At 47.6% G+C, this 18114-nt stretch overlaps 1 protein-coding gene across 1 annotated transcript in view; it reads left to right on the forward strand.

Annotated features, from left to right (window-relative positions):
* Positions 1-1628: 1628 nt before the first annotated feature.
* The window catches only part of Litaf (lipopolysaccharide induced TNF factor), a 33826-nt gene continuing 17340 nt past the window's right edge, over positions 1629-18114 (forward strand). The window contains exon 1 of the mRNA XM_029562007.1: positions 1629-1662. Within this exon, the coding sequence (XP_029417867.1) occupies positions 1644-1662 (19 nt within the window). The 5' untranslated portion in view covers positions 1629-1643. The remainder of the gene's footprint in view (positions 1663-18114) is intronic.

Raw genomic sequence — 18114 nt, forward strand, 5'->3', positions numbered from 1 at the left:
AGCCATAAGCCTGGCAGGCCCCGCCCCAATCTCCCCGCCCACCTCCTCGCCTCCTGCTCGCCCCGCCCTTTTTAGGCCGGTCTTCCGGGCCTTTCGCCCCGCCTCCCACGGACTGCGCCTGACCACACCCTCGCTCATCCCAATCCCAGCGCCAGTCGCGCCTCCGTCCGGCCAGCGCTCCGCCTCGCCCTGTTGCACCCCGCCCCACCAGGCTCCGCCCACACACCGCCCCGCCCCCTGCCCGCACCGCTCCCCGCGCTCCTCTGCCCAGAGCGCTTCGTCCCCTAGGCTCCGCCCCTCCGGGCCCCGCCTCTCCCGCTTTTCCTGGACCCGCGCTCACTGCCAGCTCAGACCTCCCGGCTCGTCTGGCGGCGGTGAGTGAGGCGCTGGTGGCGGCCGCGTGGGGAGCTGGGGGTGCCGGGGCGGCAGCCGGGAGCGAGGGCCCGTGGTTTTGGCACCTGCCTGGAGCCCCGGGGCGCCGCGCTCTCCGCGGGGGACAGGAGGGTGGCGGGATCCGGGCGGGATGGAGGGCGCGGGGTCCGCCTGGCGCTTTGGTCCGGGCGGAGCTCGGGCTCAGCGCGTGCTGGGGTCGCGGGGCGCCGCCGGAGCACGCTCGCTCCAGAGGATGCCCCTGGGCTTTTAGGAAAAGGCGCGATGCGCTCTAGTGGCTGCGAGTCTCCGAGTTGAGAGTTTTGAGAATGAAACCTTGGGGATTCAGAAACCAGCCAACAAAAAGCCGGACAACTTTCCAGATGTTCTTTGGCCTGTGCTCGGAATTCTGGCGTCCGAGACTTTGCTTCTGTCCTCGTGGGTTCCACGCAGGATCCAGGACATTGGATAACCCGGGTCAAAGTCAGGGAGGAGTGGACTTTAGTACAAGCGCCGGGCCCTCCGGCGGGGCGAGGGGACGCCTGGTAGCCCAGGGGACCCTGAATGGTCGTGGAGCTCTGAACCCTAGCAGGGACCCGTGGCAAAGGCGCCCCTTCCTGCCCAGCCGGGACCCTTCTTTCGTCCCTTTGGTTTCCAGGTCCGTATGCATCTACGTGATGCTCTTGGTCAGTCGGTGTTCTGCCCGCAGCTCCTGTTCAGGGTCAAGAGGAGAGGGTGAGGGGGGCATTGGTGTGTTCTGAAAAGGCTGAGTTTCAGGGATCCTGGTATTGTCGGTTTTGTGCTTCCGGATAGTGGAGCTGATGTCATTGGCTATTTGGACTGAGCTCTAGTCGTTGGGAAATACAGTTTGTGGAAGTCACGGGACCTTCTAAGTTCCCATCTGCTGTAATTTTGTTTTTTTCCTGAGACAGGTTCTCACAATGTAGCCCTGGCTGCCCTGGAACTTACCAAGTAGACCAGGCTGGCCTTGAACTCCCAGAGGTCCTCCTGCATCTGCTTCAGCTTCTGGAGTGCTGGGATTAAAGGCTAGGATTAAAGACTGGGACAGAAAGGTGTTGACCACTCTGGGGGCAGTTGTTGTTTTTTTGTTGTTTTGTTTTTGTTGTTTTGAGACAGGATCTCATAATCCAGTTCAACTTGATACGTGGTTGAGGCTGGCTTTGAACTCCTAATTCTCTCTCTTCTTCCACAGTCCTAGGATTACCTGCATGTGCCACCACACCTATAGATCCCCCACCCTTTCCAAAAGCAATATGTCTTCCCCTCTGCATGGTGAGTTAGACCTGGTTCAGGGGCTCCTGGACCCCAGATTGGGATCCTTTGAAGGAACACTCTGTGCTCCAGTAGGTACTTGCCTGCCTCCTCTGCCCTCCACCCCAGCCTTCTCTGACTGGGTCTTCTAAAATAGAATTGACAAAGATGGCTGGGGAGAAAAGAGCAGGGTGATGGGGAATTCCTTCAGAGTTTGCCTCTATCAGTTGGATCAGGATCTAGAGGGTGTGTCACTTGCTCTACCGAGTCTGGAATAACACCCAAACTGCACCTGGCTCTGCTCTCAGCCAGTCCTTACTCGGCATCTAAGTCCTGAGTAGCTAAGAAACATTTATCATAGAGCTGCTGTGAGAGAGGCCCATCTTTCCTCTTTTCCTGCTACTCTAAAGCCATTAATAATGAAAGCTTTCATTTGTGTTAGAAAAAGTATCCTTGATGTTTTTGTGGATTAAGTGACCCAGTGATTGCTCAAAGATCTACTAGCATCAATTTCTTAGACTAAAGTAATTCCTTGTCTTTGGCAAATACATTTCCTTTTTCCTTAAGTTGATTTTATGGGCTAGTTATGGAGAAAAAAACACTACACTTGTCCTGTAAGGTGCCAAATAAATGGCTCCTGGTCCCGAGTGGCTTACACTGTGGGTAGAAAGCAGGGATGAGGTTGAAAAGGTCAGAACTCAAGCTAGGATTTCAGCACTCAAGATGCTGAGGCAGGGGGATTGCCTTGAGTTTGAGCCCAGCCTTGAGTTCTAGGCCAGCTGGGGCTACAGAGTGAGATGATTTTCACTCCCCACCAAAAAAACTCCATAAAACAAAAGACAAGCTCACTATGTCACTTGGTAAGTAGGGAAGTACAGAGAGAAATGGAGAGTTGGGAGGCATTCCTAGTCAGGTCCCAGTCAACTGGGAAAAGCTGAGGTCTGAGCACCTTCCATATAAGTAGAAGGGTCTCAGCCAAGCTACAGTGGAGGTGCAGACAAGCCTAGGGTCAAGGACAGTAGAAAGGGAACCCACAAAAGGAAGGAGCTGTCAAGCCTTTCCAACTTAAGCTAATTTTCGAAGACATAAACAGTTCCTGCTTTCTTGCCCTAATCTAATTTAGCCATCCCTGTTGATCTGGGCATTACCTTAATGCCACTCTAAGAATGGGCAGGACGCCCCCAGGACTTCAGATTCTCCTCTGGATCTCCCTAAAGTCACTGGTAGGTTAGAAGAAAAGGAACCCATAAGAGGAAGAAGCCCTGGAGCTTTGGCACCAGCCACCATGCTTCTGTTTGTTTTGGCTCTCCACTGCCATGAAAACTGCACAGGGAGCCAGGTGGTCTATCTCCACAGGTAAATAGACTCCCTTCGTTCTGTATTTCTTTAGCCCACACGTGTTTTTCATGTCTCTGCAGCCCATTGGCCACCCATGGCTGACTCTGAACTTGACTGGTGTTTGAATTGCTGTTTGAGGTCAAGTGCTGCTTTTCTGGGTCTTCATAATTTCATTTTATTTGAACCTGTGGGGACACTGAATAGACATAGTAATGGCATCTTTAGAGCTAGTGAAATTGTCACTTGGCCACAGGTTCTTGGAGAATTGTGTATTATTGAATTAAGTTTGTAGGGACGGAAAAGTGTGATCCCTGTCTCCCCTTCCCAAGTAAGGGTTACATCCAGCATCCCTTCAACAAAAGACAAGTTAACTGCAGAAAAGCCTAACAGCTTTCAAATATGAAAACCTAAAACCTGGTGACAGTGTATTTCTTTGAGGGTGACAGATAGGCCTGTCTGCTCAGTCTTCCTGGCCGCTGTATGGGTTTCTTACTCCTGGGGATAGGGCAGGACACCTGGATTGAGGGCCTTATCACCTGTGATCAGGCAAGGGCGATGAAAGGGATTCCTTTTTTTTTTTTTTAAATGGGTGTGTATTGGGTGCTCCACTAGAGAGATGGCTCAGCAGTTAGGAACACTAACTGCTCTTGCAAAGGACCCAAGTTTGGTCCACAACCACGTGTAACTCCAGCTCTAGGGAATCCAATGTTTCCTTCTGGCCTGTGTGGGCACTGTACTCACATGTTTATACCCACACATAGACATATGCACACATAATTAAAAATACAAATCTTAAAAAAAAAATGTTTAAACTAGGGATGGTAGCATACACCTTTAAGTCCCAACAGCCCTAGGGATTAGTGCCAGGGAGGCAGAAGTAAGTAGAAGTAAGTAGTTTGAGGCTAGCACATTCTATATAGTGATTTCCAGGTCAGCTACAGGGAGACCCTGTCTCTGAAAAACAAAAAAACAAAAACAACAAATATTTAAATGTGTGTGCATGTATGTGGGTGCACATGTGTGTATGTGGCGTGTCCATATGCATGTGGAGGCCAGAGGACTTCAGGTGCGGCATACTCCTTTGAGACAGGATCTCTTTGGCCTGGAGCTCATCAATTAGACTAGCTGAACTGGCTGGCCAGTGAGCCCTAGATATCTGCTGTTTCTGCCTCCCTAGTGCTGGGATTATGAGCATGTGCTATGTGGGCACTAGGGATTGAACTCAGGTCCTCATGCTTGCACAGAAAGCACTTTGGCCAGCTGTCTCCTTCTGGGTTGGAGTAGTAGCCCCAGGTTCTGTGACAGCCTTGGAGATAAATCCTAGTTCCATAGTCTGCCAAGGGGGAGGAAGAGCAGGGGCTGATCAGAGGGGGACTGTGCTTCTAAGGCCCACCCAGTGTTCCCCTCAGTTCAGTCATCAGTGTCATCCTTTGTAATTCCGATGTCTTCACCTCAGTAGATTAATGGGATGGGTCAGAAGATGAAATAGTATAGAGTGTGTGTGCATGGCCAGAGTTCTATTCATCTTGGATTCTTGCAGTGTTCACTCACAGGGGTTCAAAGCCTAGCAGGTAAAAAATAAAGGCCCAGTGTTGTGGCACATGCCTTTAATCCTAGCACTCAGGAGGCAGGTGCAGGTGGCTCTCTGTAAGATCCAGGCCAGCCTTGTGTACATAGTGAGTCCCAGGCCAGCTGGGGCTAATGGGGTCCAAGTCTCAAAGAAAAAACCTAGATGCGTCCAGCCATTTGACCCCACAATCAAGTTACAGGAAAGAATTGGAAAAAAAAAAAAGTCTTACCAGGCATAGTGGCACATGCCTTTAATCCCAGCACTAGGGAGGCAGAGGCAGGTGGACCTCTGTGTTCAAGGCCAGCCTGGTACATAGAGTGTTCCAGGTCAGCTGTGGCTACAGGGAGACCCTGTCTCAAAAAGACAAAAAAAAAAAAAAAAAAAAAAAAAAAAAAAAAACTCAATGTTTTAAGTAACATGACTTTGTGTTGGGCTTCATCCATGCCCTGTCCTGGGGTGAGCCTGGCCACCAGGCATCTGGTTGAATAGACCTGGAAGAAGTCAGAGAAAATGATGGACCCATTGAGACTGTTGTGTGCCAACTGAGGGAGCCTGGGAGCTCAGTGTTAGCTGGATGTGGTGGATAGTGAGACCCTGTCTCAGGAAACTAAAATAGCAAAATAACAAAATCCAACAACAAAAACTTAGTGTTGACTTGCTTTAACCTTGATACCATTGAGATTATTTATAGACCATGTACTGGTATTTTTAAATTTTATATTAAAAACCAGCAATAGTACTAGCAAGATGGCTTAGCCAGGAAAGGCACTTGCTGGAAAGCCTGACTGCCGCTGCTGATCACTGGAACTCACAGGGTAGAAAGAACACACTCTTACAAGTTTTCCTCTAACCTCCAATCAATCAATCAATCAATCAATCAATCAATCAATCAATCAATCATCAAGCAAACAACCAATCAATATGCTCTAACAATTAGAAATAAAAATAAAACCCAGCAATAAAAACATGGAAGAAAGAGGAAATCAAGCATAATCATCAAGTGGGTGAAGTGGGCAGCACTTTTCCTTATCAGGTGGCCCTCTGTCTCTTGTCTTCGAGCCCATTATTTTTCCTCTACCACTGTAATCAGGGCACACAGGACCTAGCCTGGTGTAAGCTTATTGAAGATTTTGGCTCGGGTTTACCCCAAATCCCGAGGGAATCGTCCATGCTGATTGTAGGGCCCAGCTCCACTCCACGGAAGTCTTTTCCATTCCACAAATCAGTGTAATTTGTAGTTACTCTGTATTTGAACCCTGCTTTAAGCTTGTGGTAACTTTAACTTGAGGGACATAGGGCCCTATAGAAACCCATTGAAACTCAGAAGATGGAATTTGAAAGCGTTTCTCAGAAATATTTCCCCATGAACTTCTATGAAGTTCACCCCAGGGTGTATTGAATCTGAATTTTTGGGGTGGGGCAGATAACCAGGCTGCAGTTCCTTCCTGAAGAGTTCTTGCAGGCTGCCCTGTTGTCTAAGTCCATCTTTCCTCTTGTGAGTTTAAGAGGGTCTCTTCATTCTTCTTGAAATTTTTCAGACATTTACAGGTTAAATTTCACTGCAATAATGAAAGTGGTTTTCAAATTATGTATTTTAAAGACTGCCAGCTGTGGTTGGCAGTTTAAGAATTTTAAGCAATATTTAGTTTCGTAAATGCACAATTCATTGTTCGGTGTAGTACCCATCCGCTCTGCACACAATAACCTAAGGAATATTTCACTTCTTCTTCCAAGATCCCCAAAGACTAAACCTTTTTGTCCTTTCCAGTTGGTTTTCCATCTTGTTTAAAAACTAGGCCATTTTTTCCCCTAAGGCACCCTTCTGTCTGCATGCCAGTGCCCTCCATTTTTTTAAACTTAAAGAATCCTTTTTTTTCTTCTCCTGGGGTCTTTTTCTTTTTTTTTTTTTTTGGTGCTGTGCATATTCATTCATGCAACCCAGCCTTGTGTTTCTTTTCTGGGGCTGGGGAGAATGGAAGAATTGATTTTAGGGGATTAAATTGGTGGCTAAAAAGCTGCTTTATCTCTGTGAAGGCTTTGCCCTATTGTGTGTTGATCTGATACCTAAATCTAGAAAGCAGTTCTGTGCCTAGTGTAGCCTGCCTGGAGCCTGTGTTTTCCTCAGTGTGTACACCCACCTGTGCTTGACACTGTTTTGTGGGAGTTTTGAAGTCTCCATCTTAAAAGAGGGAGGGAGGGAGGGAGGACTTTGTGGACTGGCATAACTGTTCAACTTTGGTGGTCCCTTTGAAAACCATTCTCTTGCTGAAATTCTGGGGTCTCTTTTTTTCCTTGGTCTTTTTGAGACAGGGTCTCCCTGTAGCCCCAGCTGTCCTGGAACTCACTATGTAGACCAGGCTGGCCTTGAACTTATAGAGATCTGCCTGCCTCTACCTCCCCAGCACTGAGATTAAAGATGTGCGTCCCCATGCCTGGCATGGGGTCTCTTTCTTAAATTTAAATTTAACTATTATTTTTTGGCATTTTGAGATAGGGTCTCATGTAGCTCAGCTTGGCCTCCAACTCCCAGAGTTTAGCCTTGAACTCCTGGTCTTTCCCCACCTCCTGAGGGCTAAGATTAAAGGCTTAAAACTTGCTTTTTTCTTTCTTTTTTGAGTGCATGTGTATATGTGCATTCACACATGTGGGGTTGTTGCCTTCCTAAGGCCCCTTGGAAAATAGTGAAGAGACTGAGAGAGAAACCTGGCAGGGTCGGCCCATCCGGTTATGAAGAAAGAACCTGCTTTGCAAGTGGAGAAATTAGAACCCAGGAGGATGGCATGTGTCATCTGGACCAGTTGTGTGTGGGCAGTCCTGGGAAGTAGGACAGGCCTGAAGAGAATGCCTGTAGGTGTTTTCATGTGATCCTAAGTCTTGCTAAAGGGGAGACTTGTTTTCCATCATTCCTAAATCCGTTTCAGCTGGCGGCCGATTATAGTCTGCGGGAGCTGGCCTGGGAAGCCGAAGCAAGAATCCCCATCACTTCAGATACTTGACCTGGAGTTACGGGCTGTTAGATATTTATTTGCAGGCTTCCCAGAGGCTGGACTCCTCCCGCCTATCAACAGAACAAAGGACTCCACAGCAGGAACACAGCTGGAAGCTTGGGACCCTCACTGGCTCTGAAGGGAGACATGACAGCTCCAGCTGCTGGCAAGGAGAGGGCATTTAGGGTCTATCGGGAGCTTCCTTCTCATTTTATTTTTTGAGATGGGGTATAATGTAGTCCAGCCTGTCTTGGAACTGATCCTCCTGACTTCACCTCCTAAGTGCTGGGGTAACAGATGTCGGCCACCAGCCAGCTAAGCTAGCAGGATGCTTTCTGGTAACAAAGACTGTCCAAATGGGCCAGTCAGTCACAGAGACAGGGTGGTACCTTAAAAGCTGCTTGCTCTAAGAGGGTGGCTGAGATGACTTATCAGGCTTGCCATACTGTACCAGCCTTGTGACCTGAGGGTGATCCCTGGAACTCATAAAGGTGGAAGGAGAGAACTAACTCCCAGGCGTCCTCCTACCTTCATACACACAACTTGGCAACACGTATCACATAATTATTATTCTAATAATAAGTTTTTAAAAAACTGCTTTTTCTAGAGATTTCAGAATAAGCTGAGTGTGGTGGTGCACACCTGTAACCCCAGGACTGGGGAGGGAGAGATAGGAGAATCATTGCAAATTTTAAGACCAGCCTCTTACTACATAGCAAGACCCTGTCTCAAAATACAAAAGAACAAAAAGTCTTTATATGTATTTTTAAAAAATATTTTATTATTTTATGTGTATAAGTATATTGCCAGCATGTATGTAAGTGTGCTCTTAGAGGTCATAGGGGGCTTCTATATCCCCCCGGAACTGTTGTTAGCCACCATGTTGTATGCTATCTCCAGCCCCATAAAGTCTTTATATGTATTTAAAATGTCTTTTGTTTGTTTGAGACGGGGTTTCCCTGTGGTCCCAGCTGTCAAGGAACTCCCTGTGTAGACCAGGCTGGCCATGATCTCATGGAGATCACCTGCTGCTGGCCCCCAAGTACTGGGATTAAAGGTGTACACCACCACAGTAGGCTGTGTTTAAGGTGTTTAGGAAGGGACAGTGGTCTTCTTAGCCACTGTCTGCCCTAGCCTATTGACAGCTCTGCTGTAATAAATTCTGCCTGTCTTCTAAGTACATAATATATAGTAGACATCTTTATTACTGCCTTGTCTGGAATCGTTTTTCAGTTTGACTTTTTGAGACAGGGTCTCATACTGTAGCCCAGGCTGGCCTCAAGCTTACTGAAATTGTGCCTACCACCACACTAGGTTGTCAACTGAATTATTTCAGCAAAGATCACAAGGCCCTGGGAGACCAGGGGAATCAAGTTGATGATGAAGAGCACAAACCACATTTGTCAGTGTCACTCCCAGGAGACACAAGAGGGTGGGGGCGGCTTTCCTCCTTCAGGGGGAAATGTTTATGTATGTTGGGTGCAAGAACTTAGTCATGCCTCATGAAGGGGAGTGATACTGGGAGGACAGTCAACCTAAGGAACAGGTGACAGCAAGCCTGTGACAAAGGCCATCCATGCCTGGTGCTGACCTTTGGGCTGTGAGTGTGTCTTCCTGGTCACAAGATCTCTGGCAGGGCATCAGGACAGTAGAGCCCTGGGGAAGCTCACCCTCTGCTTCAGTGGAGAGGCAGGGAACTCCTTTAGGAGAGAATTGTCAAGCCAGTGTGCTGTGCTTTGGGGATGTCACTCCATTCTTTTTAAATTTTATCTGTGTGTATGTGTGATGCCTGTATATGCCTGTATATGCCTCACATGTACACAGAGTCTAAAGAGGCCAGAAGAGGGTGTTGGGATCCTTTGGAATTGGAGTCCCAGGTAGTTGTGGGTTGCCTAGGAATTAAAGTCCTCTGCAAGAGCAGCAAGTCCTCTGAGACGGCTCTAGCCCTACTTTTTTTTTTTTTTTTTTTTTTTTTGAGGACTGGGATTAAAGGTTGTACTACCACACCTGGTTGACCTTGAATTTTTGAACCTCCTACCTCCCTGAGTGTTGGGATTACAGATTTGCACCAGGAGGGGAGTTGGGGGTTGAGAGCCATATAGGCTAGGCAAGCACCCTGGCCTGAGCCACATCTATAGCTCTGAGACCTCATTGTTTTGAACTCCAGTGCACTAACTATTAAGTTCTCACACACTTGGCTCTGCTAGGGTCCTCAGAAGCTTCAAAGCAGCATGTTGGGGGTAGAGTAGGGTGGAATGTGGCTGCCACTGGCCCCCAGTAGGTAGGGGTGCATCAACCAAAATGCAGACAGGACCCGCCTTCCTTCTTTTCCCACCATTTCTTCATTTCCCAACCCTCCTAGATTTGAAGAGAACAAAGAAATATGGGGTTGATTTTAGAGGGTTAAGATACTGTTTCAGGGACATTGAGAAACACTGAGGGTAAGACTGAAACTACAGTAGAAATTTCTGGAGCCTGGGGCTCTTGTATTTGTGCATGGAGTGCTTGGCCTTTGATGTGTGTTTGTGCTGTGCTGAGTTGCTGGGTGGCTCCTGCAGTGGGTGGCTCCTAGTATTCTGGGTTTGGAGGCTTATTTTTAGGATCTGAATTCCCCTTCTAGGCAGGATTTAAGTGCTTTTTTGGACCTTTAAGCTGCCTTTGAGCAGAACCTTTTACTGGGTCTGCCTAAGATCTGTCCTGGTGTTGCTCTGGTCCTTGTGACTAGACAGTCCCAGTCTGGCCCACTGAGCTGTCCCCCAGAAGACAGATGTGCTGCTTCCTGGGGACATTCCCTGTTTTACCCCATTCCCAAACCTGTACTCTCTGAGAAACTGAATTTGGTTTTCCTTTTGTGTCTACATGGGCATGGTTCCTATTGGTTAACTTTTTTTTTTTTTTTTTGAGACAGGCCTGTTCTCACTATGTAGTTCTAGCTTCTGGCTGGCCTTGAACTCAGATCCATGTAAGAATGGTCAAAGAACAACAACAACAAAAAAATGACACTGAGGCAGTGTGATGTTAGTACAAAGGTGCAAGAACATCAGAATGAGAGTGGTCTTGGCAAATGGTACCATTACTTCTCAGTATCTCCAGGGCTCCTTGGACACCAAAATCGAGGGTGTGCTGCCTTTTATACCAAAGTAGCACAGTATTTGAATAGAACTTGAGTCACGTGCTATCTTATCAGTCATTGCAAAATTGTTCATGATTGCTTATAAGATAACATACAAAGCCAAATGTGGTACATACCTGTAATTCCAGTACTTGGGAGGCTAAGGTAGGAATATTAGGTTGAAGACTATATCAAAAGGCCAAAAGCCCCCCCCCCAAAATCCCTAAAACAATGTTAAACAAACACTAGGTAAATGTTTATTCTAGTGTGCTGTTTAAGGAATAATAAAAAGTCTGTACTGTTGAGTGCCGTGGTTTATGTTTTGTCCACATTTTCAGTACATGATTGGTTGATTGTGTGGATGGAGACACCACAGATAGGCTCTCCTGCCTGTAATTAGAAGCCTTAATCACTGTGCAAACAGGGAGGGATCTGAGACTCAGTTATAGGGACAAAGGGCTGTATTCATGTTACTTCCAATAAGGGATGAGAAGGACTGGGCAGGGTGGCCCAGGGGAGGCAGGGACAGGCTGGCTGAGGGCACTGTTCTGTCTGAAAAGGCTTTATTTTTTAAATGTGACTATTTCTGTGACCAAGGAGGATATGAAAGTTGGCCCCTTCCTTTCCAAGCTCCCCTTAAACTCCTCTGTGTCCTTGGTGGTGGTGGTGGGGGTTATACCTGTTGAAGGAACTGTGGAATAGCATGGATTGGTGGCATTTTCTCATTGCTGTTTTGGCCTCCTTTACACCACAGCATTTCTCGGAGATGATGTGTTGATGCACGTAACATTTCCTCATTCTGTTTTGATGGCTGCATACCATGTCCTTGTGTGGCGAGACCTCCCCTTACTGACAGCTGTGCAGTAAGAGATCTATGCTGGCCATTTGCTCACTGCATTCAGGGTCATCTCAAGTTCTCCCTTACAGAGGAGGGAGTCAAGGGCTGAAGGGTTTATGCACGGTCAGTTTCTTTGGGTGCCTGCATGACGGGAGGCCCAGTTTCCTCTCTCACTAGTACTAAGGAGGCCTGTGTATCTGCACCTGTGTATCGGCTTCTGTGCGGTTTAACATTTTGCTCTTGTTCCAGGTGGGTGTGTAGGTAAAAAAGCAATATATTCGATGTTATAAGTTATGGGCTTTAAAAAACAATTTTTTAAATTATTTTTATTTTATGTGTATGAGTGTATTGCCTGCATGTATGTGAATGCACCCGTGTCATGCAATGCCGCTGAGGTCAGAAGAGGGTTTCGGATTCAGATTCCCCTGGAACTGGAGTTAAGGATGGTTCATAGCCGCCATGTGGGTCCTAGGACTTGAACCCTGGTCCTCTGCAAGAGCAATAAGTGCTCTTAACCTCTGAGCCATCTCTCCAGCCCCCCAGTTATAGGCTTTTTACCTCCCAGATAACCCTTTAATTTTGTGTGTGTTCGTGTTCCTGTGTACATGATTGTGTGTGTGTGTGTGTGTGTGTGTGTGTGTGTGTGTACCAGAGGACTGCCTTGGGTGTCACTCCTCAGTTGCTTTCAGTGTCTTTCTGAAACAGTTTCTCACTAGCCTGGAACTCACCAAATACATACACAATTCTGCCTGGCTCCCCCCACCCCAATGGGGTTCCTAAGGTTACAAGGCAATATCTTTACCCTTGGAGTTATCTCCAGAACCCCAAATAAACCTTTTATTTTAGGATAGTTTCAGATTTACAAAAAAGTTGCAAAATTAGCTCAGAAAGTTCTTGTGTACCTGTAGCCCCTTTCAGCATTATAACAGAAATACTTGAGGTTGAATGAATTAGAATAGAAATGTGTTGGCTTGGGCCATGCATGGTGGTTCATGCCTTTAATCCCAGTCCTTGAGAGGCAGAGGCAGGTAGATCTCTGAGTTCAAGGCCAGCCTGGTCTGCATAGAGAGTTCCAGGCCAGCTGGGGCTAAAGGGAGACCCTGTCTCAAAAAGACCAAAAAAGAAATGTGTTGACTCACAGTTCAAGGTGCCAACATCTGGTGAGGGTCTTTTTGCTGTGTCTTCTCAGGATCCATGTAGGGAAAGAGGGAAGAAAGGGAAGAGAGATTTTGTGGGATACATTCAGAACATAATATTTTGCACCTGCCTCCCCCCACCCCAGTTCATATCTTTATCACATGCAAAGTCCATTTCATTCCCATAGTGTCAAAGTCTTGCCCAGCCCAGCTCCAGTTCACAGTCCAGAGTCTCATCTAAGTTAGATTTGAATGAGTCTGAGGGATGCAAATTCAGCAAATTCCCATTCAGCCTGTGAAATGAAAAGTTATGAGGGGTAGGGGAGATGACAGACAAGGGCAAGGCATTCCTGTTCCAAGAGAGAAATGGGAAGAAGGGAATGAGGGTCCCAAGTGACTTCTGAACCTAGTAGACTGTGTTAATTCTGTGTATGCTTTAGATAGGGGTCTCTCATGGACCTACCCCTCACTGCTTTGGCTAGCCTGGCTACCCAGTATGCTAGGGATCCATCTGTCTGCTTTCCCTGGCCTTTTCACATGGGTGCTAGGGATTAAACAAGCAGGTTCTCATGCTTGCATCATTACCAGCTGAGCCACCTCCCCAGTACTTGTTATTTTTTTGTTTGTTTTGAGATGAGGTCTTGCTGTGTTTTATGCTGTCCTTGTGATCTGCCTCTGTCTCCTGAGTTTTTGAAACAGGCTCTTATATGGCCCAGGATGGCCTTGAAACTCATTAATGTAGCTGAGGATGGCCTTGACTTACTGATCCACCAGCCTCTGCTTCCCAAGTGCCTAGATTCGGTGTGCACCACCATACTTGTGGAATATTCTTGCCTTCCATGTTTCACCGCTGAAGTCCTGGGTGGTTGTGCCCCTCCAGCTTTGCTGGTTCTGCCCATTCAGCACCTCTCATAGGGTCCCCAACTGTGGCTTTGCTCTTGTGGTTCCACTGGGCATTGCTCTAGCGTGCGTGCGTGCGTGGTGGGTATTGGGGGAGATGGTGTATTAGTCACTTTTCTATTGCTGACCAAAGCAGTCTATAGAAGGAAGAGTTTATTTGAGCTTACAGTTCCAGGGGAATTACAGTCTGTCATGGCAGGGAGGCATGGTACCTGGAGGTGGCTGGAGCAGGAGCAGCTAAGCTCTCACATCATCATGCAGGCACAGGAAGCAGAAAAAGCACCTGGAGATCCGGCAAGGCTTATGAACTCTCTAAGCCCACCCATAGTGATGTACTTCCTCCAGGATGGCCACACCTTCTCAAACCTCCCAAAACAGCACCATCATCTGGGGACAAAATGTCCAAACACTTGGAGCCTATGGGGGACATTTTCATTCAAACCACCCTAGATGGAGAACCGACTCATGGCAGTGGCTCCTCTGACAGGTCTCTGTCTGGGTGGCTCCCCAGGCTGCATCATTTGAAATGCAGGTGAAGGAAACCACTCCCTCAGTTCTGCATCTGCCTCAGCCTGGGCCACTGAGGGGTGCTGCACTAGAGTTGGGGAGCAGAGTTTCTTCTAAGGATGCCCTTTTTTCACCTAGCCAGACTGAGAGGTTTCTAGACTCCTATCAGATTCTGTTGTAATAGTAAATTCCATTAAGTTGTTTCTTTCTTCATTTTAGTAGCTGTGGTTAAAAGAAGCCACATAGTGTTTCCAGTATCTTTAAGAATTTGGCCTTGGGGCTGGAGAGATAGCTCAGCGGTTAAGAACACTGGTTGTTCTTGGAGAAGACCTGGGTTCGAATCCCAGCACCCACATAGCAGCTAACAACTGTCCGTAACTCCGGTCCCAGAGGATCTGATAGCCTCTTCTGACCCCTGAGGACATTGCACGACACAGATGCACTTACCTACATGCAGGCAACACATGCATACACATAAAATAAAAATAATAAGGTATTTAAAAAAAACAGAATTTGGCCTTTAAGAATGTAAGATACAGTGCTTATATTTTTTATGCTTTCCATGATTTAGCCAGGCTTTTGCCCCTTTGTAACAGTTTTCTTCTGAAACATCAGAATGACCTGTACTGTTCCCAGTCCTGTGACATTCTGACTGGGACCACTCATGAGCTCTAAATGATCCTCCTCTACCCACAATCCTCTTCCTAGCCATCACTAGAGTCCCTTTGAAGCCACTTTCCTGGTGATCTCTTTAGACTGTTCCTCCAGGGCCCTCTGCCCCTGCTTGTTACTCAGTTCCAAAGCTGTTCCTACTTTTCAGACACTCATTAGAGCAGCAACTGTATCCTCGGTTCCTCTTTTGTCCTCATCACGAGTTCATAGTGATAACCAAGCACAGGAGATTGGTAATTTATTTTTCCTCTTTTTTTCCACTGGATATGGTGGCACGCACCCTTAATCTCAGCCATATACAGTTCACCTGTATCTCCCTGCTTTGGCAGAGATGGAGCCTGTCTGGAAGATGAAGGACGTGGTCCAGAGAAGACTGCTCAGCTTGTGGGGCTTTAGGTTAAGGAGAGGGAAATCCCAAGTCCTTGGATTTCCACTATGGAAAGAGATGGGGAGGTCAGTGGAACGTGACCATGCCAGGAGAATGTGGCCCTTGAGCAGTTCTCAGAGAGGGTAGAAACCAGGAAGGGGGCCTTTGTCAGGGAAAAGGCCTTGTGTAGAAGGCTGACCTGTAGGACTAGGCTTTTTACATTTTCATAAGAGGTGGTGAGTCCTTGTGTTGCTGGAGAGGAGCCAGCTGGGAGGACAGATTGGAGTAGATTTCCCTGGGCAGTCTCAGACCTTGGCTCACACAGGGAGGTAAACCAACAGGTTAAAATGGAGCCAAGGTACCTGCCTGGCATGTACAAAGTCCTAATTCCATCCCTAACACAGTAAAAGACAGCAGTAGCTACACAGGCCTATAATCCCCACACTAAAAGAAGTTCAAGGTTGTCCTTATCTTCACAGTGAGTTTGAGGCCAGCTTGGGTTATGTGAGACCCTGTGTCACCAATACTTTCATCCCCCCCACCAAAAAAAAACCCCAACACCTTACAGTTGAGGGATAGCGGGGGACAAAACATGTCAAGTGTCTCCCCTGCCAAAGACAAGGTACTGTACTGGCTTTGTATTGGAGGGTCATCTCTTGAGCTTCTTTGGCTCCTAGAGGCCCCTGCATACTTTCACCTAGAGCCACTTCTTCCCCCTTTAACATCTGACCTGCCTTCTTTCTACAGGGCAATTGTGGTGCCATAGAGCCCACCTAATAATCTAGAATAACTCCTCCAATCTGTATCCTTAGTCACATGCAGGGCACCTCTTATATAAGGTCTAACACATGGACTTCTGCATCTGAGGCTTAGGCTATGGAACACCTTTATTGGACATTGTTGTGTCCTTCCCACCAGGGTAGAGTAGGAGAATCCGATTCTAAGGATATAGGCAATCGTGAATGTATGCTAGTGAAGCAGTGGGGTACAGAACAGATGTGGTGGGGGGTTGGGTTCCTGACCCCTTTCACTACACTGTCTGCTTCCAGTCTTCCATTCAGAGGGCCAGGCCTCAGCCCAGCATCAGCCTAGTTAGGCCCGTGCAAATGAGAGTGGAGCATGAAGTGTTGCTGGCATCCACTTGCCATAGCATCCTGAGTACCAGGGGGAGGAGCCCTGAGTCCTCCAGGGCTGGGACCTCAGTTTCCCTACAGGCTGCTTCCTGGTTGGATTCTGCTCTTGTGACACTCTTCCAGGCATCTGTTGGTCTAGGAAACCATCTCCCTGTCCTCTGCCTCCTTCCCTCTGCAGCCCTGCCTCTTCTCTCCTGTCCTTCCCACACCACCCTCAGAGTCACTGACATGTGACATCTTGGGGTACACAAAGTTCAAACCTCAGAATTTACTTCGTGTTCTGGCAAAAGGCCAGCTTGGCTGGGAGTGATAGGTATTTGAAATCAGTGGAGGTGCCCTAGGAACTAGCTTTTGAAAGTGAATCTCACTGTGGGGCTCAGAACATGGCTCCTCTTGATGGGGACTCTGGCACATGCTGAAGGCCTCAGCCTGCATGCAGGTGGGCTCAGGAGGTCCCTGTCTGCCCTCTGCAGTATTCTAGGACTGCTCAACCTGTCTTTATCCCTTGATGCTCAGAGTAGATAGCTGGGGTTCAGACTCTCCACACCTCCCCAGCACCCTTCTCCCTCCTGTTTCCTGTCAACAGGGATGGATGGACAAAACCCAGGGGGGAGGCTCCTGCAGAGTTGAAAATAACTTGTGTCTGGGATTAAAAAACAAGCCAGCCTTGCGGCAAGAGGACTGGCCTTTTCTGTCTGATTTCATCTTGTTCAGCCGCCTCCACATTTCCCTGTTCAGGGTCTGTCCACCCGCATTGTGACTTGACCTCTTGCCTGGACGTTCCAAGGCATCTTGTAGAGTCACATCCCACTCCTGGGAATCTGGAAGGTAGTAAAAGGCTAGAGCTTAGTTCTGGAACTGGTGGCCGTTTTAACTAGGTCCTTTTCACGTCTGAGCAGAAGTGTGTGGCCACCTGTGTGGACTCTTGTCATTATGTCAACATTTTCCCCTGAAGACTTCTTAGATTCAAAGTCATCGCTTTTATGTGTGTGCACATGTGCATGTAGAGGCTAGAGGTCAACCTCGGGTCATTCCTTAGGAGCCATCCACTTTTTGAGACAGAGCCCCTCACTGACTCTTAACCTCTGTACTTTGTAGAGGGGCCAGGAGGCCAGGGTGGGCTTCTCAAAGGAAGTGATACATGATACAGGGGAGTAGGAGTTACCAAAGCCCAGCCATCAAGAGGGAGGCACAGGCAAAGTGTGGGAAAAGCCTGCTGAGGATGTGTTTGGGGACTTGAACCAAGGCTACCTATGCAGATATTTGCAGTGGTGACAATGAAGGAAGAGACCCTGTGGGCAGTTAAGGGACATTGGTCACCCTAAGTCAGGGTATGATAGATGAAGTGACAAAGGCCTGTGCTGGCCTGATTTCACGTCTCCTACCCTAGGAAGGGCTGAGGACCAATTTGCAGACTCAGATGTAAAGCATCTCTTAGAATAGGAAAGAAGAGTTCTAGCAATGTTCTCTCAGTTGCTCTCTTTTAGCAGAGTTGAAGGGTTTTTGTTTTTTATGTGTATGAGTATATTGCCTGCATGTATGTAAGTGCATCCCATGTGCCTTGGTGGTCGGTCAGAAGAGAGCATCAAATCCCCTGGAAATGGAGTTATGGAGGGTTGTTAGCCACTATGTGGTCATCTCCTGCTTTGTTGTTTTTTCTTGTTTTTGTTTTTGTTTTTTGAGAGAAGGTTTCCCAGCTGACCTGGAACTCATTATGTAGACCAGGCTGGCCTGGATCTCACAATTTGACAGATCCACTTGCCTCTGCCTCCTGGGTTGGAGATTTTTATTAAAAATACTTAATTATTATTATTTTTTTTTTGGTCTTTTTGAGACAGGGTCTCCCTGTAGACCAGGCTGGCCTTGAACTCACAGATATCCTCTTGCCTCTGCCTCCCAAGTGCTGGGATTAA

Source organism: Nannospalax galili, unplaced genomic scaffold (assembly GCF_000622305.1).
Source record: "Nannospalax galili isolate Female #2095 unplaced genomic scaffold, S.galili_v1.0 scaffold32, whole genome shotgun sequence".
Lineage (NCBI taxonomy): Eukaryota > Metazoa > Chordata > Mammalia > Rodentia > Spalacidae > Nannospalax > Nannospalax galili.